Below are 24,167 nucleotides of genomic sequence, written 5' to 3'. Positions count from 1 at the left end.
TGCTGTTTTAAAAAATTAGTAATATTTCCTTACTTTCTATATCGTCTAAATATACTCTAACCCGAAATGATAGTGTCTATCAGGGTCTTGTCTATCTATTACATAATAGCTTTTGCAGACTGTTAATTTACAAAGGAAAAAATCCACAAAATAAATAATTGTTTTAATATCTGAAGATATCAATAATAGAACCAAATACACCTTTATCAAAATAACTTTTCTAGGGCAATTGCTCTTGACATAGCAAAGGCCTTCAACAAACTATGGCATAAGGGTCTACTTCACAAGATTTCCAGCTACGGTATAACTGGAAATGTTTTCTCAATCATTAAATCATTTCTCTCCGATAGGCTCATAAGAGTAGTGGTAGATGGTCAAAAATCGGAGGCCTGCAATATAAATGCTGGAGTCCCTCAGGGATCAATCCTGGGCCCAACTCTCTTCCTGATCTACATCAATGACCTCCCTAAACACATAATTAAATTATTCGTTGACATCTATGCTGATGACACGACCATCTATGGCAACACATCAAAGGCTGTAAATGACGAAGTTCTATCTGATTCTCTCTCCTCTGATCTCGAGCGCGTGGTTCAGTGGGGGAAAATGTGGCTAGTTACCATTAATGCATCCAAAACCAAACTCCTATCCTTACATCATCAACGCTCTGATCCCCAGCTGGCATCAATTGTGATGGATGGCTCTCGTCTGGGTGAGGCCCCGTGTTTTGACAAGCTTCTGGGTTTGACCTTTACTCCTGATCTGAAATGGAACACGTACATCAAGTCTGTTGCCAAGGTCGCTGGAAAGATGGTGGGATCCTTCTACCGCTCCAGAAGATATCTCACTACTGATGCAATCCTCTATCTATATAAAAGCCAAGTATGGCCAAGGATGGAATACTGCTGCCATATCTGGGCAGGAGCTGCCAAAAACAGCCTATCATGCCTTGACAGAGTACAAAATAGACTTCGTGGTTTAGTGGGGGATGCCCTTTTCTCTACCCTGCAACCCCTCTCCCACAGAAGAGACGTTGCAAGCCTATCCTTGTTTTATCGTTATTTTCATGGCAGGTGCTCGTCTGAACTCCAATCCCTGGTCCCCCCTCGCCAATCTTTCACGAAAAACACCCGTCTAGCTGAATCCACTGTGAAAAATTTCCCCCACTCTATATCTGTGCCTAAATCAAAACGCGGATTTCATGAGCAAAGCTTCTTTCTTAGAACTGCACGCCTGTGGAACTCTGTTCCGTCTGCCTGCTTCCCTCCGGACTACAACTTGGATGTCTTTAAGTCTAATGTTAACAAATTCCTAATGAACCGCCCCCTTAAGTAAACACTTCATCAAATCTCCTCACTAACATAATGTACTTGCAATAACCCTTATCCCTGAGTGGCTTCCGGGCCTTGATAAATGGTGATCTCTATGTAAAAAAAAAAAAAAAAAAAAACTGAAATTTAAAATTCATAATAGCTGATGTAACTTATTGCTAAAGAATCAAAGCAAACCGAATCAAAGAAACATTTATTAAACAATTATTATTTGATTATTCACTTAGACATAATAAAAGATTTTTCTTCCGACTATTTGGAACATTCTGTGGTGCAGCATCGGTTTATTCTGAGATTATCCATATAAATAGCAATACTAATTATTGTGATCTTGACTATTACGTTGCAAGATCTTATCCTTGAATTTTTGGGACATTTTTACCCATAAAAACATTCGTTCACAGATATCGAGGCCATACATCTGCCCTACGAGGAATAGATTGAAATTCTTCAACGTGTCCAAATAGTTTTATATTTTGGTCTTTTTTCCAAGCTCATAAAAATTTTTCCTATTATACATAATAACTCGATACACTAAGGTGGAAAACGGAGAGTGTCTTACATAGCTTAACCTCTTGAGAGCTTATTATTGTTCTAAATGAAAAGGAAACATTTGAAGAATTGTATGCAACAAATCAACATTTTAACGTATTGTTTAAGGTCGAGCATTTATATTATTATTATTATTATTATTATTATTATTATTATTATTATTATTATTATAATGTACAATTTATTGAACAAAATTTAATATTTTACGAAGAACGTGAGAGAAATACGGGTTTGTGAATTTTCATAACAGCATTAGTACGTTAATAACTACAACAAATACGAATGAACTTGAAGTAAGTAAAGTTGATTTTATAGTCCGTAAAATAAGCTAATATCTAACTCGCACGTACAAGTTATAAAATGCACCATCCTTTCCTTCTAGATATCGCATTAGGTCTTTCTTTTTCCCCATTTGTGCAGATATCTTGAGGATTGAGGAGTGGTACTAATTTTCGCTTACTATACTTTCATATTTTTAATTAAAAACCCTTGTGTGTGTGTTTTTGTTTTTTTTTAGATATGTGCACCAATGGCGTTATTCAAGCTTGATGATGACGATCAGTTGCTTCCAATTGCTATCCAGCTAAATCAAGAAAAAGGACCTGACAACCCAGTAAGTAAAGAACACCACAAAAACTAATAAAATGTTTGCTATTATGTGTGTGTTGGGTTTTAGAAGATTAAAATAAAAAAAGTAAATATCAACAAGATAAAACCAAATCATGTAAACCCTTAATATTTCCTCATCAATAATCAAACGACTTTGGCACAGTAAATTTTAGATATAAAACCATTACATATATCAATAATTAATAGATATATTGATAAAGAAATTCATGGAGAAAAATATTTACCTTCTCATCTCTATTAGATTTTTTAGATGATGTTTTCTCATATATTAATGGTAAATATGCTTTAAGAAAACACATATGTTTCTTTGTTTAAATCTACTCCTGCGGCTTCACATGATCACTGGAAGAAGTCTATATGTTACGATCATTTGTAAACACCCATATTATTTCATAGTATTGTCTTGAATTGGAAGGTACTCTACATTGCGAAATTTAACAAGGAGCATCCTATCTATATACACCTTAAAATACTTATTACATTAATTCTCAAACAGTATTAATTTTAATGTGTGACGATGTTCGAAGTAAATCAAGGTAATTGAATTAATAAATAGTTGGTCCCCTCCAATCTTAGATAAATGCAAGTTGACAATCCAAAAATTGTAGAACACGAAAACTATTTTAAAACGTTGAAATTTCACGAAGCATTCGAACCCATCACTCTACTATTAATAACATCGAATTAGAGAGGAGCAATAACGTATTAAAATGTCTGGCATAACTCGCAAAGGACGCGCTTTGCTATTTTTGGCCCATGGACTGGTAGATTTTAATACTCAGGTTTTTATTTGACTTTTAAACATTTAACCCCCTATCACTCGATACAAGTTATTGTGCATTTTACTTTTTACCTTTCTACTTTCCATTTTCGCTCCTATTTAATTTCAGCTTATTTACTCCATGAATTCTATCTGAAGATGATTTGCGATCAAATCGAAAGCGTTTGTGATAACTATGGAACTTTCATAATTATTTTTAATTTGGATATAAAAGAGATTATACAGAAAATCGGAGAAAAAATAATAAAGAAAAGTATCTCCGTCGTATTTAATAATGTCTGCTTGAATGAAAAAATACTGCCTAAATATTCCAATTTCAAATACATATATGATGTGGGTGTGTAGTTTTTATCCAGTCTTTACAGACTATGAATACTGACTCCAAAGGTGCCTACGCGTGGCAAGAGTTGCGCAATACTCAACCGTCTTTCTTCTAAGTCAGCGTTGTTAAACACCAGTTAAGGTTCAGGACGGCTGAAAACAATGCCAAGATAATAGGAGAGCATATACAGCACCTAGAATTTCCAAATAGTCGCCCATCCGGTAGTAGCCAGACTCAACGTTGCTTAACGTCGGTGATCTGACGAGCACCTGTGTGATTATACCGTATATATGGGTGTGTAATGTCTCAGCTAATGACTAATCAATAAACCAAATAAAAGTCTTTGTACATACGTGGAATGTTTATACGGATCTTTTTTTCTTTTCATTTTCGATTCTTTTCAAAGAAGAAAGTCTGAAACAGCGAGACATTCCGTAAGATTTTTCGTATGTAGTTTTATTTTCCGAGAAAAATACTATCTTACTTCTCAGATATTCATTTTTAACTTAACGAAATGAGTAACGTAGATGGACAGACATCGAAGTAACATTCGCTGAGATTATCGGTTTACAACATTATAGTCCGTATCTCGTTTGCACGGCTTCCACCAAGATACTTATCTGAAAACCGTAGTTTCTCTACTTGAAAACGTGACTTCATTCGGCATTATCTTTTTGTTTAGACTACAACGTTCGACTTCTTCCTCGACTTCACCTTACTCACATTTCATTCGACCCTGTGAGCAATTCTGTTTTAGTAAGAATTCATACAAGCAAACTAACCCATAATCAACATAGGATTTATAATGTATAACATATGTTAGTCTGTGTTAGTTTGTTTGAATATGAAAATAGTTTGTTTTACAAATATTTCTCAGGTGTTTCTGCCAACTGACGAAGAGAATGTTTGGCTCCTGGCAAAAATGTGGTATAACAATGCAGAGGCTTCACTTCATCAGGCTGTTTTTCACTTAGGTAAGTCAGACATGCTTATATTCAAGTGTATATTACATTTACCACGTGACTACATATGGTCTCGGCCGTTTAAAGCTACCTTTATGTCTTACGTTGTGTCAGAATAGTTTCACAAAAGAAGGCCTGGGGTGATTCGGTCAAAAGAATGTTCAATGCTTGTAGTTTAAGTTACCGAACGGATTTAGGAACTTCAAAAAGAAAACTAAAAAACAGCCGATCGACAACAATAACACGATTTATTTAAACACGTTAATGTTACAATAATACGTGGGGAAAAAAAACTTAGTTAAAATAAAGTCGAATACCGGAGATACGGGAAAGATATGATTGACTGGTGAGCCAAAAATGGCATATAAGGCGGCGGCAGAGTTGTCGGCGAGAGACTTGGTTCTCAATCAATGGGAAACGGACCAACTCGATTTATCACTTTAATGTTCAACACTTGGTTTTTTTTTTTTTCATTCTATTAAAATCCAAATACTTTTGTTTTGTTTCTGACCGCTCCGTGCACCTTCTTAAAATTGTTTAGCTTTTGACAAAAGGTTGTTGTTTTTTTCAACCTATTTGTATTTGGTGACTTTATCATTTTTCTTTTTTTTAACAATCTGTTATTTACTCAAATTAAAATGATACAGTAATTTGAAAATAAGTTAATTAATTGTTAAAATAATTTATCATTTTAACCTGGCTAAGTAAAATATATGATTAATTCCACCGGTCAACCTTGACACTGAAAATGGTAGTATCATATGTGTGTTTAAATCGACACAAAACTACCTAAAACATATTTTTATTTTAAACAATTACAAGCATCATTCTAAAAGTAAGGCCTCCTAGTTTTTAAACTCCAAATCTAAAACGTTGAGGACTTAATAAGACGGGAGTTGTACTATTAAAACGAGGGGCCTTTTCTGCTCCCAAATTCATTCTTCTACATAGTCACCACAATTCTAACAACTATGCCAGCAATGAACGAAGCCTCGGTCGTAAAAGTTCAGAAAACTATTTTTCATTCAGCTCTCTGTTCCCACTCTGAAATCGACGATCCCATGTCTTTAATGTACTCAAATCAAATGTATCGACTTAGTAAAAGTTAAGTAGGCAAAGATGAATGTTGATCGGTTCAATTTTATCTGCATAGAGGAATTCAATGACTAATCTCTGTTTCTGACACACGTCTATGACAGGGTTTGCTTTCTTAGAGTCTAATACCGTTAATATCTGCAACAGAGAGATGACACTTCGATCTCATGAATTCATGTTCAGTCATCATTACAATGAAATTCGCAATCCTCTCTGATTAATTCGTGCGTAATAAAAATAGGAGGCATTACTTTTTTAACGTCTCTTGTATATTCAACTAATTTACTAATCCAATCTAAATTTATTTAATTTAACTTTCCAAAACCCCTATTGCGCAAATAAGTGTTTTAACATTGATAAGCAAAGAGACTAGGCGTTGACTGGGATTAAATAATAATCAACGAATGTTTCACACTCCCGTACTTTTACTGTCATCGGAATCGGTGAAGTCGCCCATTTCTTAACTAAATCGAATGATTACCTGCGTTAGTGGAGGACCCACCGCGGTGCACCGGGAAGAAACTTCATATGCCACACACAGTGACACAATCTACAATACATCGTAGCCTGCATTGCACTGTAGAAAACCTACTGTTGAGTTCATAAAAATATTTTTATATAATGGCTTGAATTAAAATTTAAAATGCAAAAATCAAGTATTAGGTTTCAGTTATGCTCTAAACAGACACACGCGCTCCTGTCATATAAAAGAACCTACTGTGGATTTTATACGCCTGGATTTACTGCGAGGATGATGGCTTGAATTAATGTTTAAAATGAAAAAGTCAAATATCATGGTACAATGGTGCTTTAAACAGAAACATTCATTTCAAATACGTCCCTGTCATATAAAAGAACCTACTTTTGATTTTATATGGCCGGCTTTTCAGCTAGTGTGATAATAAAATTTCTTAAATGTTCTTGTAATGTTAGGCTGTAAGGTGTAATCTTTAATCAAGATCGACAGATCCTTCTATCATCGTATTATTTTGATCATCAATTATCGATACGTATCAAAGATATTGATATAAATCTATCTAAGAATACGACCAGCCATATAAATTATTTTCATGTTAAATTTCGTAACATAGATCCAACCATTTTCGAGTCCATAGTGAACAAACTTACACACACATACATACATTTCTTTTTATATAATATATATATATATATACATATATACATAAAACAAATTATATATATATAAAATAAATGTTATATATATATATATAAACATAAAATAAATTATATATATATATATATCTACATAAAATAACTTATATATATATATACATAAAATAAATTGTATATATATATATATACATAAAAAATTATATATATAATGAAAGTTCTCAAATCTATTTGTGATGTTAGGATGTGTAAGCTGTTTTTTCTTCATGATATTATTTCGATCATCGATACTTATCGAAGACATTCCGATATAAAACGTTTCTTAAACCACTGTCAGGCACATAAAGTCATTTGTGTAAAATTCTATAAAAAATAGCCAGCCGTTTTCGAGTCTATAGGAAACGAACTTATCAAGCCACACATACACACAGTTCCTTTCATATAATAGTAGAGATAGAGATATGCTTTCGGCAATTCTCATTTTATAGAGATATTCCATTTTTACGTATATATAGTTAACCTTAGCTTATTAAATTCATTTGACATTTGCCCTATTTACAAGCGATTTCATGTTTTAGCGTATAATATTGACTAAAAAATAATAGACCCCCGTATTATCAATATATCTTGGAAATGTAAAAAAAAAAACGCTGTTTTATTAACAATTATTCGCTTTCAGAGATTTTAGCAATTTCATTCAATTAATTTGAACTTGATCCAATTCAAAACATAATCATGATAAACATAACGCTGATAACCAAATTCATGTTTACATAAGATATTGCCATCGTCATCATCATCGTAGTCATCATCGTAATCATCATCATCATCATCATCATTGTCATCGTAATCATCATCATCATCATCAACATTATCATTGTCGTCATCGTCATCATCATCATCATAAATTATTTTGAGAATTCGAATTTCATTCCACCTTCTTTTATAGTTGTCTATAATTCATTAAATTTATTTTAGGCGACACTCAATGAACAACGAGTTGACGACCATATTTTTGCGTAGTTTGCCATGCACGTACAGTGTTTGACATCCCAAAATAGTCACTCATGTGGTACTAGCAAATGTTGCTTAACTCCCATAATCTAACGAGAATTGGAGTGTCATCGTAATCATACCTCTTACACGTACGGATTCATTTTTTTTACTAGGGACGTTCAATAAGTAATGCCCCTGACCCACTTCCAGCTGTCTGATCCAGCTGAAATTTGAACTGAGTCAGGTGTGAAATGGAGCCTGTTGAATGTCGAGCAGTGATCCGGTTTTTGTATTTGAAAGGAAGCACACCACAGGAGACTTTTGATGAAATGAAACAAACTTATGGTGATAATGCCCCATCATATGAATTTGTGAAACGCTGGCATCGTGAATTCAAACATGGCCGGAAGTATGTGGAAACAGATCCCAGACCTGATCGCCCTGCTTCTGCCATCGATAAGGCATCTGTCCGTCAAGTTGAGGCTGCCATTTTGGAATATCGGTGCATTACTATTCGCCAAATAGCCCAAGATGTCAAGATTAGTACAGGGTCTGTGTTGGAGGACCAACCTGGGGTGTTCTACAAAAACGGTCTCCAGATGGGAGAAATGCATAACTCTGGCTGCTTCCTATGTAGAGAAAGACTAATAACTGTACCAAGTTTCGTTGCTCTACTGCTATGGGAAGTGAGCCAGGGGCATTACTTATTGCACGCCCCTCGTAATATTATGGCACAGAAAATAAAAATAATAACTTGATCTCTGGAAAGAATTTAAATTAAATGCATTTGTTTCTTATATATTTCGCACATTTGTCAACGATTATCTTTCTATCTACCCCTTTCTATATATTGTGGTATCAGAATGCAAGCTCATTATTAGCTGTCATACTAATTATTCAATTTTATTATGCAAATAACCACGTTTAGTTATATTTATATATATATATATGTATATGCATATATATGTGTATGTATATATATGTATAGGTATATATATGTATATATATGTATATATAAGTATATATATATGTATATATTTGTATATATATATGTATACATATATGTGTACATATATATGTATACATATATATATACATATTTATATATGTATACATATATATGTATACATATATATGTATATACACAACTATATATATATATGTATACACATGTATACATGCAGACACATATATACATATATATGTGTGTGTGTATGTGGAGGATTTTGAAGTTTGTTTGAAGCACTGTATATAGTGTGAAAGACCTGTGTTTGGGGGATATGATTATTCAGCTTGTAGGAACGGTCAATGTAGAAACGAATGATGGCAATATTGAAGCAATTTCAATAATTTTCAATTATATATATGCATTTGTAAAGATAGTGTTTTTTCAATATGAATGGTTCTCCGAAATTTTCGAGAAAATATCTATTCGTCTAAGGAGAAAAGGTAGCATAGCAGCTCACGTACGAACATTACATTTTGTTTAGCCTCATGCATGAACTGTTTACGTTTCCGTTTCTCCTCTGACTAAAAAATATAGTCTTGCAACTTTTGCGAAATTCACATATACATCATCTTATACATACCCTATATTAGTAAGTAAATGTGTCTAGTTAAAATGAATTTAATTCTTACAACATTGTCATCATTTTGTACAAGTTGCGGACGTAATACCACATGGCTCACGGGCGGAATAGTAAATTGGGAAGTCAGCAATTGGTTAACAATTTGTTAAATAACTCAGGAAAGTTTCTGTGGGTTAGGAATCTGCACAGTATTTGGAACGAACATTTTAATATAATTCACGGGTTGAAATCTTAAGTATTTGCAGTTATATTAATCGTACTGCACAAACAAGGGATTGAAACTTTAATATCCATAAGAGTGTCAATTAAATCGATTTTAGTTAGTACTCTGTAGTTACGCAAACAGTTTTTGTGCACAAGTCTATCGGGTTGCAAACTAAGTTTATCCGTTTATATATATATATATATATATATATATGTATATATATATATATATGTGTGTGTGTGTGTGTGTGTGTGTGTGTGTGTGTGTGTGTGTGTGTGTGTGTGGATTTGACAGCTTTGATGAATTTTTCGGGTCAAAATCCAATGATTTCTACAGAAAATATCTTGTTGAACGTTGGCAAAAGATGTGAGCACGAATAGAGAATACATCCTTTATCAAAAAATTATTTATCTTATTTCACTTTTTAAACATGTAGATATAAAACACATCAAAGGCTTATTTGCCAATTGGTTCTAATTTCACTTTTAAAAGATGTGGATGTAAAATACTTCAAAAGCTTAGTTGCCAATTGTTTCTTATTTCACTTTTTAAACATGTAGATGTAAAACACTTCAAAAGTGTAGTTGATAATTGTTTCTAATTTCACTTTTTTAACATGTTTATGTAAAACACTTCAAATCTTAGTCACCAATATTTTTCTTATTTCACTTTTTAAACATGTAGATGTAAAACAATTCAAAAGTGTAGTTGATAATTGTTTCTAATTTCACTTTTTTAACATGTTTATGTAAAACACTTCAAATCTTAGTCGCCAATATTTTTCTTATTTCACTTTTTAAACATGTAGATGTAAAACACTTCAAAAGTGTAGTTGATAATTGTTTCTAATTTCACTTTTTTAACATGTTTATGTAAAACACTTCAAATCTTAGTCGCCAATATTTTTCTTATTTCACTTTTTAAACATGTAGATGTAAAACACTTCAAAAGTGTAGTTGATAATTGTTTCTAATTTCACTTTTTTAACATGTTTATGTAAAACACTTCAAATCTTAGTCGCCAATATTTTTCTTATTTCACTTTTTAAACATGTAGATGTAAAACACTTCAAAAGTGTAGTTGATAATTGTTTCTAATTTCACTTTTTTAACATGTTTATGTAAAACACTTCAAATCTTAGTCGCCAATATTTTTCTTATTTCACTTTTTAAACATGTAGATGTAAAACACTTCAAAAGTGTAGTTGATAATTGTTTCTAATTTCACTTTTTTAACATGTTTATGTAAAACACTTCAAATCTTAGTCGCCAATATTTTTCTTATTTCACTTTTTAAACATGTAGATGTAAAACACTTCAAAAGTGTAGTTGATAATTGTTTCTAATTTCACTTTTTTAACATGTTTATGTAAAACACTTCAAATCTTAGTCGCCAATATTTTTCTTATTTCACTTTTTAAACATGTAGATGTAAAACACTTCAAAAGTGTAGTTGATAATTGTTTCTAATTTCACTTTTTTAACATGTTTATGTAAAACACTTCAAATCTTAGTCGCCAATATTTTTCTTATTTCACTTTTTAAACATGTAGATGTAAAACACTTCAAAAGTGTAGTTGATAATTGTTTCTAATTTCACTTTTTTAACATGTTTATGTAAAACACTTCAAATCTTAGTCGCCAATATTTTTCTTATTTCACTTTTTAAACATGTAGATGTAAAACACTTCAAAAGTGTAGTTGATAATTGTTTCTAATTTCACTTTTTTAACATGTTTATGTAAAACACTTCAAATCTTAGTCGCCAATATTTTTCTTATTTCACTTTTTAAACATGTAGATGTAAAACACTTCAAAAGCTTTGTTTCGAATTTTTTCTTATTTTGCTTTTTAAACATGTAGATGTAGAACACTTCAAAAGCTTAGTTGATAATTGTTTCTAATTTCACTTTTTAAACATGTTGATATAAACCACTTCAAACCCTTTGTTGCCAGTTGTTTCTGATTTCACTTTTTAAACATGTTGATATAAAACACTTCAAAACCTTTGTTGCCAATTGTTTCTGATTTCACTTTTTAAACATTTTGATATAAAACACTTCAAACCCTTAGTTGCCAATTGTTTCTTATTTCACTTTTTAAACATGTTGATATAAAACAATTCAAACCCTTTGTTGCTAATTGTTTCTTATTTCACTTTTTAAAAATGTTGATATAAAACACTTCAAACCCTTTGTTGCCAATTGTTTCTGATTTCACTTTTTAAACATTTTGATAAAAAATATTTCAAACCCTTAGTTGCCAATTGTTTCTTATTTAACATTTTAAACATGTAGATGTAAAACACTTCTAACCTTTAGTTGCCAATTGTTTCTTATTTCACTTTTTAAACACGTAGATGTTAAGCACTTCAAAATCCTAGCTGCCAATTGTTTCTTATTTCACTTTTTAAACATGTAGATGTAAAACACTTCTAACCCTTAGTTGCCAAGTGTTTCTTATTTCACTTTTTAAACATGTAGATGTAAAACACTTCAAAAGCTTCGTCTATAATGGTTTCTAATTTCACCTTTAAAAATGTTGATGTAAAACACTTCAAAAGCTTAGTTGCCAATTGTTTCTAATTTCACATTTTAAACATGCAGATGTAAAACACTTCTAACCTTTAGTTGCCAATTGTTTCTTATTTCACGTTTTAAACATGTAGATGTAAAGCACTTCAAAATCCTAGCTGCCAAGTGTTTCTTATTTCACTTTTTAAACATGTAGATGTAAAACACTCCAAAAGCTTCGATTATAATTGTTTCTAATTTCACCTTTAAAAATGTTGATGTAAAACACTTCAAAAGCTTAGTTGCCAATTGTTTCTAATTTCACTTTTTAAACACGTAGATGTTAACCACATTAAAAGCTTCATTTCCAACCCAATGTATAAACTTTGAGAAGCTTTAAACTAATCTTAATTTTTATATGTACTCATTACTATATATCTATACTTATTACTACACAATCCTGGAAAAATTGTGGAGTCTATTTAGTACTACAAATATACATATAAAAGAAAAAAGTCTTAGGGTACATCGTTCGAAACTTTGTGCGAATTACACGTAGAATAAGAACAGCACTCTGATTAATTCAAATAATTTGAAGTTCTATATTTGCAAATTTTCGATGTCCGAAAGTATGTGTTTTTCATTTTAGCTGTCGTAGTTATTTGCGAAAATGCAATGATTTCTTTTTTCGGTTAAAAATATATATTATCTCGGTTGATGGCAGGTAATTAGTCTCATGTATTAAAATTCTGTAGATTTCGTTTTTTAATCCATTAATAAGAAGGAAAGACCTCTATTCTGAATATTTCTTTTTTATTTCATACAGGCTGGACACATTTGATTATGGAAGGTGTTATTGCAGCCTTGCAAAGAAACGTCTCAATGTCTCATCCAATCTTGAAGTTATTGGTGCCACACACCTATTATATGTTTCAAGTTAATAAGTAAGTATTTATCCACATAAGATAAACACTTTCAAGGCCTTAAATAATTTACGCAATGTTTTAATAGTAATAAAATGTGTTCATTTATATCTACAGACACTATTCTTTTATGCTTACGCAATCATCAGTTTAGTGGTGACAATTTTTGTCGGTCATGAGATTCGAACCCAACTACGAAGCCACATTTTGCTTTATTTACTGAGACTCTACCTCAAGACCACCAAAGAATTGCCACGAGAATTAAGGAAATTAAGAACTAGTTAACGCCGAATTTAGGCGTATACATTTTGACAATTTAAGGTGTTTGTAGGAGTGAAAGTCGTGACCATTACATAGACGCTAGTAAACTGCCTAAGTAATAATTTTGCAGACAACGCTCATTGCAGGGCACGAAAAAAAGAATGATGGGTTAGAGAAGAAAGCGTTTTGCAAGCCTTCGGGGATTTGGGGATCAACTAGACTGGAACAAAAAGGATAAAATGTATATATTTTGAACCTGTGATGCTGTCTGTTCCCGAGGGAATGCTCCTTTGTTGCAACCGTCTGGAGGATCCAAAAAATAGCCCATCAGGCAGAAAAAGGTTAGTCCCTAATTAAGCTACTGTGAATTGTCTTTGTATATACATCCTGTCCACTCAACAACAGAACAAAGAGTTTGCTAGGCCATATATACATAATTCAAACAAGTATATACACATCGAACCTTAATAAGTCACAAAGACACGCATATAACCATGTACGTTTGAAAAATAGTAAAATATATACATCGTATATAGAACTAGTATATTTATATTTATAACATGTTTCCTTTTTTGGCATTGAACAATATAAAAAAAAAGTAACTCTTGTTCCAGGATCAAAATCGCGCGAACAGATATGATGAATCGTCTCTATACTGATGATTTTACAAGAATTAAACTATTATACTATGTAAAACAGTTTTTTTTATGGAATTAACTCGAGACACTACATGAAACCACTCGATGTAAGGAGCTAACAAAGAACAAAAGATGATTATTTCAAATACAGGAGATATGTATTGACTTTAGTTTTGAACAGACCAAGGCTGTAAATAATTAAAAACAAACAATGAGCATTTCTTGGAGATAATCTGCTGCAATAAAAAAGCGGTATTAGTAGGAGGCATTAAAACAGCCAATTGATGGATACCATTATAAAACAGGTTAAACGAGATGACAAAATTAAGTAGGAAACGTTTTAAATATTTATTAATAACAAGTACACTAATAGTATTTATAACAAAAAGTTTGGGACTAACAACATCACATCTGTGAGAAAAATACTGCAGTGAAAGAGAAAAGGTGGGACTGAGCAAATTAAAGATACGTATCTGCACTTCATCAAGAATTTTTCAATGGGACAGAGATTCACTCGTTAAAATGTGATAGCAGTACTCCTACAGAATCTGATAGTAGATAAAGCAGAGATAAAGAATAACATCAAGTTTGAAAAAGTAGAACAACAGAGAGAACCAATTCTCTTGAGTAGTTGGAATAACAATGGATTTAATATATAAAACCTAAGAACGACCTGATGGGAAAAAAGTCAAGGACTTTGAAAGTGGATTTCCCATTGAAGCCAGAGCCATCCTTAAGCATCTCATGAGAAAAAAGGGGCACATCCACCATTGAACGACAATAGATGTGTCCTAACATTGCTCATAACTCCTTCGTCATAGAACTGACTTAAACCACCTTATTGCGCTTTCGTGAGTGTTCTGAAATCGGAACCACTTATATACCGTGAACCCACTTTCGTGATTAGGTCGTGACCCTTTGGAAATTCAAGAACGGGGCGTCACCGTGTTATATTGGTCCCGTTTGGCCAGGAATTGACTTTTGACTGGGAGAGACCGGGGTCTTCACGGTGTAATACAAGACATGAAAAAAAATCGAAACATGCCAAGTCACTTCAAGACAAAAAAAAAATAGAAAAAGACCTCGCTACCGGCTATCAATATCTTAGATTCCAAACAGGTTCTCTAAAAAGCATACGCCCCTTAAGCAACAAATAGAGAGGGAAGAGGTTATAACACTGGCCGACATAAAATCTACTCCTAACCTGGTTATGTATCTAATTAGAAACAGGTGTTTTTTTTATTAGAATACAATCATATGCAATATACGGCATAATCACGTTAAGCAACAATAAGCCTTGATAGTACCACAAGTGTGACAATTGGGGAATGGTAAGCGCTGTATGTACCGCGTGTGTATATAGGGGCGCGTTTAATCCTCTGATTTTGTTAAGGCATACATCTAGGAGATGAAAAACCAGAGATCTAATGCCTGCTCTGTCTTGTGGAAGCTACTGCACCAACTGAGATAAGTAGCTGTACAGAAAATTGTGGTTGATTTTACACAAAGACTTTATCACTATAAGCAAATCATATTTGTGGATTTCCGGACAACTTAGTTCTTGTGACAAACCTTATACGTTGGAATCGACAGGAGTATCAGTATTACTCTGTAACAAAGGCTAAAGATGGTCTTGTCGTGTGTTCGTCGGTGGAAACGACGAGTACCATTGATCATCCTGTAGGGTAGGTGGAGGGGAATCATCATCGGCGAGCACGAACATGGCTGATAAGCCCAATCTTTGCTTGAAAAGTTCTATTGCAGTGGGAACAGGGAACCATAGCAGATGTCGAGGGTTTCAAAACAACGTCCTTCCTATCCTCTCTGCGCTTCTCTGCAGTAACGTTTCTGTAATTTTCATATTTGCAGGCACCGTCATGAACAGCGGTTCGCCACTTGGCTCTATCTAAAGCTGCCTCTCCCATGATGAGGGATCAACGTTGAAGGCCTTCAGTGATGCATTCAGAGTATCTTTAAATCGTTTTCTTTAGTCGCCATGGGAGCGCTTGCCATGTTGGAGCTCAGCAAACAGAAGCTTCTTGGGTAGCCTGTAGTCTGGCATGCGGGCTATATGACCAGCCCAGCGAAATAGAACCTCCATCAGGATAGTGGGGATGCTTGGGAGTCCAGCACAAGTGAGGACTTCTGTGTCTGGTATGCTTTCCTGTCAACTTATGTCAAGCAGTTTCCTCAGTCTGGTGGTGTGGAAGTAATTACATTTTCTATCCCTGTCATCAAGAAGTGAAATACCACATTGGCACTTTAGAAAGCTATAGAATATAGGAGAGAAAGGCAATATAAGATAAAAATAAAGGAAGCAAAGTTGATAGAAACAATACAAAAAAGGTAGTAAGTACACCTTCGTAGGGTACAGCAACATCATATCGACTTCATATTAAACGCTCTTAAATATTTGAAAAATTGACAAAGCGAACGATACTATTTCGTTGTAGTAATGAAATAGTAGAAAATGAGTTGTATCATGAAATCGCCACCATTGAAAATGCTGTTAAAGTGTTTCATTTTTACCTAAATGCGAGTTGGGAATAGTTTTCCCTTTTAACCAATTTTGTACCCCCACATGGGGAGCGGTATATATATTATTTTTCAAATGTAATCATCCACTGACACGTATTTCGTCGTCTACGACTCATCAGAGTGGATGTATCTAGCGAGATTCGAAATCGGGACCACACGGTAATGAGCCTAAACCCTTACCCCTGGACCATCTCGCTAACCGACTGGATATATCGCGATTTACTTAGATGTTGTTTTTGTTTTGGTTTTATTATTGTTTTATTGCCGTTTTATCCGCTTATAAACAATAAAACATATATTTGCACTGCAATAGTATTTACTAAATTTTAGATGACAAAATAATATCAAAAGTTTATCACAACCTTTTTGTTTTTCTTATTTCTTGTGCCTATCCTTTTTGTCCATATAAAGTTATATATATATATATATATATATATATATATATATATATATATAATAGGAGTGAAAAATGAATTAGCAAATACTATACATTAGAAAATATAGAATGAGTCATTCATTTAATAATATTTATTTGGGGGATAAAGGGGACTCTTTATACCAAGGTATTTCGAAGTCTAATGCTTCTCGCCAAAAGAGTAGAGAAGGTGTAAGGTAACATAATGCCGATTCGATGTCTAGCGAGGGGTTCATCAGGAACGAAATAAATAAATAAAGTTATTGGTGTTGTTAGAGGTAACTATATTAAATTCTAAGATAAGGAGGAGCATACTCTAAAAAGTGTAGTTTAAAAAGGAGTATAGGTTTATATCATAGCTTTTAATAATGTAATATATATATATATATATATATATATAGATAGATAGATAGATAGATAGATAGATATAAAACATAACTGAAAAATACTATACATTATAAAATAAAGAATAAAATATAATATCATCAATCGTGAAATACATTACTTGGTTTTCCAAAGGTAAACCTTCAGTGATGCACTGCTCTCATTTTAATTTTCGGGTTACGTGCTATATCAGATCAAACAGCAACCCTGACCTGATTCCGGACGTACCAGATCACATCCTTGAAAGATATCTGTATTTGTGCAATAATAATCGTGTTCTGACAATTTCATTTTAAAAATATTGGCAAATACGTTTCGGTAAGAAAATAAGAAACGAGTATGTAAGTATCTGTTTCGTTTCATTAGATCATGCACGTTATTACGACGATATTAACATTATGACTGACAGTATTACTATTCAAGGTATTAATATTAGCTTTTAACTGCAATAATAATATTAACAATACGCAGTATGTTTTGTTTTTCAGGATGGCAATCAAGTTGCTGCTATCACCAAATGGCTGGATTAATACTGTGATGAATATTGGTGTTGAAAATGTTTTTAAGTTGGTGTCTAATATGTAAGTTATTTTTACTAAACATTTTGTTGCTGATTATAATCTCTAAAGTATAATTAACGGAACTCTTCTTAACTAACATAAACAAATCTTTGTAATTTCCAAAGTAAAACTAACACAACCCATGATATGGTACAGTAATGTGTATCTTATCTTGTTATAAATTAAACTTACTAAGTTGAAATGTTAAAAATGAATTCGAAGGATAATTACAGGGTGGAACGATAGAAGTGTCGCTCTAAAGAAAACAACACTACAGATTTATTTTAAAACTTTTATGGACAAAATCAATTCAGATAACTTGATTATGCACTAAAGCTAACCTCTATTAAATGCAGCCGCCTTCAGCCTCAATCACTGCCTCGACACAAGTCGGGAACTGAGTACATGCCTTTTTCACAAGCGCCGACGCAATCTCGGCGAATACTCGGCGATCAGGCTGGCTTTGGTGTTGTGGGAGGTTATGTTTTTGATGTTCCTGGCGTATGATCAAACGAAGTGGTACAGTAGGTTTAGGTTGAAGAGGAGGGGGCCAGTAAGAGAAGTAAGAGAAGGGTGCAAAATCGTAGCACTTCTAGAGCCAAGCCTGGGTTTCTTTGGGCTTGTTGGCTGGCAACGGGCCCTGCTACTAGATTAGGGTTTGTCTGCAGCCACCTGATTGTATCATAGGATCACCACACTCTTGTGCACATCTTGGTACACTCTGGTATTGATTAGTAAGCCGACTTCGAAGATGTGATGTGGCCCTCACTTGAAACCACACCAAATACCATAACCGTACTCGGAAACTGTGTTTTTCTCATCCTGGGCACGTCCTTGTTTTTTGTGGCAATCTACCGATGTATTTTCAGAGTACTGGCAATTGTGCTGTTGTTATAACTTGGATTGGTAGAGAGCAGTGCATCGGTGCATCTCTGATCTCGAGCGTAAAATATTGTGGCACTTTCAGATATGATAGAAGATTCCTATCGCTCTTGGAATTTGTACACAACTGGCCAACTAGAAGATGGTTTGCAAAGAAAAGAACTGTTTTCCTCAAACGAAAATGGAATCATGTCGTCATTTCTAGAAGGTGAAAGCTTACATATAATTATACGCGCACACACATTTGCATATACACGCACACACACACTCATATACTCATATATATGTATATATATATATATATATATATAATGGAAAGAGGATAAATTCAAGCGATAGAGACAATCACTGTCACTATTTATTGCAATAAGATTACATTAGCAAATACGTACACCGTAATTATCTAATAAAATAATTCTACAAAACTATAGATAATAGTCAGGTTTCTTATGTCTCGATTTTAACATTGAAGATTTGCAAAAGTATACATTTTTGGAAAGGGTATTTTATTCGGAATAAGAAAATCAATGTTTGCATTTGCCTACATGTGTATATGGATATATGGATGTCATATTGGAATTCACAAAATGGCGGCCATAAAATGTACGTTTCGCAATATCTCGGCCTCTAAATAAGCTGGAACACTGATTTTAACTGCTGTACGTACATTTTCATTGTCAAAGAAACCAATGGTGGTAGTTATAAAGCAACCACATTTTTAGCATCAACCCTTAGATGCATAACTGCGTCCAAACTGACCTGGTGTGACTGTTTGATTGCAACATCTTTGTAATAAAATATATATCATATATAAATTCATATTCCAATCGTTTAAAAAAACTGTTGCTTTTATGTGACTAATTAACATTGTTAATTTACCTCTGATAATTTAAGAAATCGTAGGTTTTGTATTGCGGCTCCAAACCTCATTGAAACCACGTATGTTAATATGCTTTGTTCAGAACTTTTTGAAAGTCATATATTTACATTACGTAGAAAATGGCTGAAAAAAATGATCCTCACTTATTTGCCGCACCTGAAGTGTGTTCGACTAAACATAATCATATGAATGTGAAGAAGATATGGTTAATACTACAATTAAAATTGGTAAAGAGGATGAGAACGAAAAAGACAATCTGCAAAGCAGCACAGGTGATAAGGAAAAGCATTGTAGATTTCATAGAGCGGAAAGAGAGAAATGTCATGTAAGTAATCTAGTGACAATGACGATGGTCTAGCTGACTTATACACCTTAATTCATTGGATAATGGTCGAATCTACTGAAAAGCTGGAAACTGTAAAGAGAACTAAAGTTGTTGACCAAGCAACACTGACATTGAGCCAAAATATCATGTATGGGTTAAAATCCAGTAAACAGGTATTGTACAAGCCAAGCACTGAATCATCATTCGTCACCTCGTTCCTGAGAGAACCCTTAGGTTCTTGGACTGGCATTGGTTGCCCACCATGACACACACAACAAGAAGCTGATGGATCTTCTCAATGGTCATGGCTACGCTGTTTCATATGGCCGTACCCTTCTCATGGAGACTGCTCTTGCAAATGCTTTTGTAGAAAACACCAGAGCATACCAAGCACTCTGTGTACCACCACTCCTGAAGAAAGCAGAGCTTTGTGTTTTTCGTAGTAGATAACACAGATTCTGCAGAGGATACTCCTGATGGGAAAAAACATCTACAGAACCATCACGGCAGTGCACCAGAAAGTTGATCTTTCTAAGGAACCTATTATAGAACCTCTGATTATAGATGATGCAAAGAGTCTATCAGTCACACTCTTCCATGTAGACATGCTCCACTGTGACATGCCAAACCTCCAAGTCTACCAAGACGTCAGAACAATTTGCCATCAGCCGGGGGATCTCAGGGTCCTATCAGCTGACACAGCTTGGATGGGATGTTGCATCTGCTTCATCTAGAATTAAACTACTCCCAGAGGTGGCACATGAGTAGTCAACTCTGCTGACTGTCATCATACAAGCAAAACAGCTGAAGAAGATGGCAGTTGGGAAAGATCACCCCATGGCCATTACCTTTGACATTGCTCTATATGAGGAGGTGGTGCAGCTTCTAGATGCCAAACCTGACATGAAATAAATGACTGTTTTCAGATTGCTGAACGGCATATCATCATGGCTGCCCTCAGAACGATTGGTGCCTCCATGGAGAATTCAGGCATGGATGATGCCTGGGTGGAAGCAGACATGTATGGTCCTGTCATGACAAGGCAAACCCTGAAAGCGAACTCTCCATTCTTATCAACTTATACATAGCATTTTATGGAATGGCTCTGGAGAAGTTGTTCAAGGACAACCCACAACTGAAAGATGTGTGCCTGCTATGAGGGTAAAGACAGGAAGGTTGTATCCGTGAAGCAAGCAAACAACACCTACGTATAAGCCTTGACCTCTGCTTAGATCATCACAGTATTCCAAAAATGTAAAGTAAAGAAATCCCAGAATGTTCAAGGCCATGAATAGGTACCTGAATTGGGTTGAAGTAATTCTGCAGCAGCAACTCGAAATGCTGATCTCGAACTCCATCTGCAAAACACGGGGCCTCACCCAAACAAGAGCCAAGTACGTCCAAGGATAGAATACTGTTGCCATATCTGGACAGGAGCTGCTAAAAACAGCATATTCTGCCTTGATGGATGGCTCTCGTCTGGGTGAGGCACCGTGTTTTGACAAGCTTCTGGGTTTGACCTTTACTCCTGATCTGAAATGGAACACGTACATCAAGTCTGTTGCCAAGGTCGCTGGAAAGATGGTGGGATCCTTCTACCGCTCCAGAAGATATCTCACTACTGATGCAATTCTCTATCTATATAAAAGCCAAGTACGCCCAAGGATGGAATACTGTTGCCATATCTGGGCAGGAGCTGCTAAAAACAGCCTATCCTGCCTTGACAGAGTACAAAATAGACTTCGTGGCTTAGTGGGGGATGCCCTTTTCTCGACCCTGCTACCTCTCTCCCACAGAAAAGACGTTGCGAGCCTATCCTTGTTCTATCTTTATTTCCATGGCAGGTGCTCGTCTGAACTCCAATCTTTGGTCCCCCCTCGCCAATCTTTCACAAAAAACACCTGTCTAGCTGAATCCACTGTGAAAAATTTACCCCACTAATGGGCCTAAATCAAAACGCGGATTCCATGAACAAAGCTTCTTTCTTAGAACTGCATGTCTTTGGAACTCTGTTCCGTCTGCCTGCTTTCCACCGAACTACAACTTGGATGTCTTCAAGTCCAACGTTAACAAATTCCTAATGAACCACCCCTCTTAAGTAAACACTTAATCAAATCTCCACACTAACGTCATGTGCTTGCAATAACCCTTATCCCTGAGTGGCTTCCGGGCCTTGATAAGTGGTGATCACTGTGTAAAAAAAAAAGAGCTGGCGAAGCAGTGAGCAAGCTGTCTTTGCCATAGACCGCATCAAGTATAAGTGACTCTGGCCAAAATAAATCGCAGATATGTATGGTTTGAGGACCAATCACCCTCAGAAATGGGAGGAACTACGAGCAGGCAATATATCATTCATGAAAGCTGTCATTCCTTTTGTATCTGTTGGAGCATACCATGCATGTGAACACTGAAACAAGCTGATGAAGACTAGCTCTAGCATCATAGGCAATTCCAACAAAGGGGTATGTGGTACCGTCGGCGAGAGGTATTACCTCCCCGTTCCTGAACGCCAACAAAACGTAGTGTACTTCATGTAATACTTTCCTAAATATATGTATATATGCATCATAATATATATATATATATATATATATTATATCTTTTCAAGGGAAATAAGGTAAAAAAAACGATAAAAGTGCTCGATATGTTAATAGAGCGGTATATAATTTTTTAATTTTTTAAATTTTTTATGGGCTCAATAAAAAATTAAAAAATTATACATACATATATATATATATGTATATATATATATATATATATATATATATATATATATATATAATATCTTAAGATAATCTAACTCTTATCCAAGATCCTGGATATGACCTTAAACTATATCCGATGGTGACGCGCCAGCTTGCGGGCTTTGTGGAGTGTGGCGCCACCCTTTAATTGCCATTGCTCCCACTGCCACTCTGACCCGGAGTGGTAGTACTTGTTAGAGTCCTAACTGTGGGTTAAATAGAAACTGACTTAAAAAAAAAAACAAATATACTCTATTAAAAAATCGTTCTTCAAAATCACTAGATTCGGCATTAAATAACCTGAAAAGGGTTTATATGCCGTAAAACAAACAAAAAAAAACAACAAACCAAGTTTTATCTAAACGATATATAATATCTTACGATAATCTGACTCTTATCTAAACGATAATAATTTCATAAAAACCATAATGATCTCATCTAAACGATAATGATCGCCTTCCTGTGGGAGATAATTCTAATATTGCATCTTATCATTTTAGTAATCCCAAGTGGCGAATTGATTTAGAAGGAATTCCACCGAAAGAATTTGCATCGAGAAATGTAAGTATACGAATAAGTTAATAATCGCAAAACATGACTAATTTGAAATTATACTAATGTAAATGAAAATGTTGCATCTTAATTGAAAATAATTAATTAAATCTCCGAAAGTAAATTTCCTTTAGATATTTTGTATACTGAAATTCCAACTATCATTTCCATTTTTTATTTACCTTCAACGTCGTTTGTTTTGTAACATTGCTCTTAATCCCTGCAGGCTACATTTTGAATGAAAATTCGCCTTGTCGAAGGAAGTTGCTAATGAAGGCTGACAATTTAATCGATTAAGCCAAGTGGATCAGTTGCATTAATATAGTAATCTTCATATTTCTCTATTGGAGATATATGAACTTCACAGATTTCAGGGAAAGTATCCCATTGTAATTTGGTTCGGGAGAAGGGTGGCTTTTGTAAAGGAGATTTTTGTATGTAAATTCTACCTGTAGCCCTATTCTGCAATACTGCGTTCCATAGATGAATTCTGTGATGAATAAGAAACCATTGTTCCAGTATCGGAGCTCAGAGGTGTTTTCGTGGAAGATCTTTATTTGAGGCATCGATGCGACTATTTTTCGGGTTTTGCCCGATGGAAGGGCCATGAAAGTGTCATTCGTCAAAATCCATTTCTCGTTCGTGGAATCTGTTTTACATTACAACTAGCTCATAACTTCTTTGCAGAGTTGGGTTGCTTCGTACAACTGATGTGTACACAAGCGTCTGCTAAGTTTATTTAGCATTTGTGCAAGGAATTGATTGTCTAGACTTCAAGGACGATGAATAGTTGAGTTTTGCACTTGAAAGTTGAATAGTAATATAAGAAATTAACAAGGTATTTCTTGTCATTTTTATATATACAAATAATAGGGTATATATATATATATATATATATATATATATATATATTTGTGTGAACATATTTTACCAATAAAATCCTAGCCCTTTATGACCTG

At 34.2% G+C, this 24,167-nt stretch overlaps 1 protein-coding gene across 2 annotated transcripts in view; it reads left to right on the top strand.

Moving 5' to 3' along the window:
• Positions 1 to 24,167, top strand: part of LOC145277600 (arachidonate 12-lipoxygenase, 12R-type-like) — a 162,243-nt gene that overhangs the window by 99,050 nt on the left and 39,026 nt on the right. For both annotated transcript variants that reach the window (XM_080129117.1, XM_080129118.1), the window contains exons 8-12: positions 2,401 to 2,496; positions 4,494 to 4,590; positions 12,933 to 13,050; positions 17,754 to 17,846; positions 23,157 to 23,217. In XM_080129117.1, the coding sequence (XP_079985243.1) occupies positions 2,401 to 2,496; positions 4,494 to 4,590; positions 12,933 to 13,050; positions 17,754 to 17,846; positions 23,157 to 23,217 (465 nt within the window). The remainder of the gene's footprint in view (positions 1 to 2,400; positions 2,497 to 4,493; positions 4,591 to 12,932; positions 13,051 to 17,753; positions 17,847 to 23,156; positions 23,218 to 24,167) is intronic.

The sequence above is a fragment of the Euprymna scolopes genome, chromosome 6, assembly GCF_053919585.1.
Source record: "Euprymna scolopes isolate OS-2025 chromosome 6, ASM5391958v1, whole genome shotgun sequence".
In the NCBI taxonomy this organism is placed as follows: domain Eukaryota; kingdom Metazoa; phylum Mollusca; class Cephalopoda; order Sepiida; family Sepiolidae; genus Euprymna; species Euprymna scolopes.
Note: the sequence above shows the minus strand (reverse complement) of the source record. Positions and strands in the feature narration are given on the sequence as shown.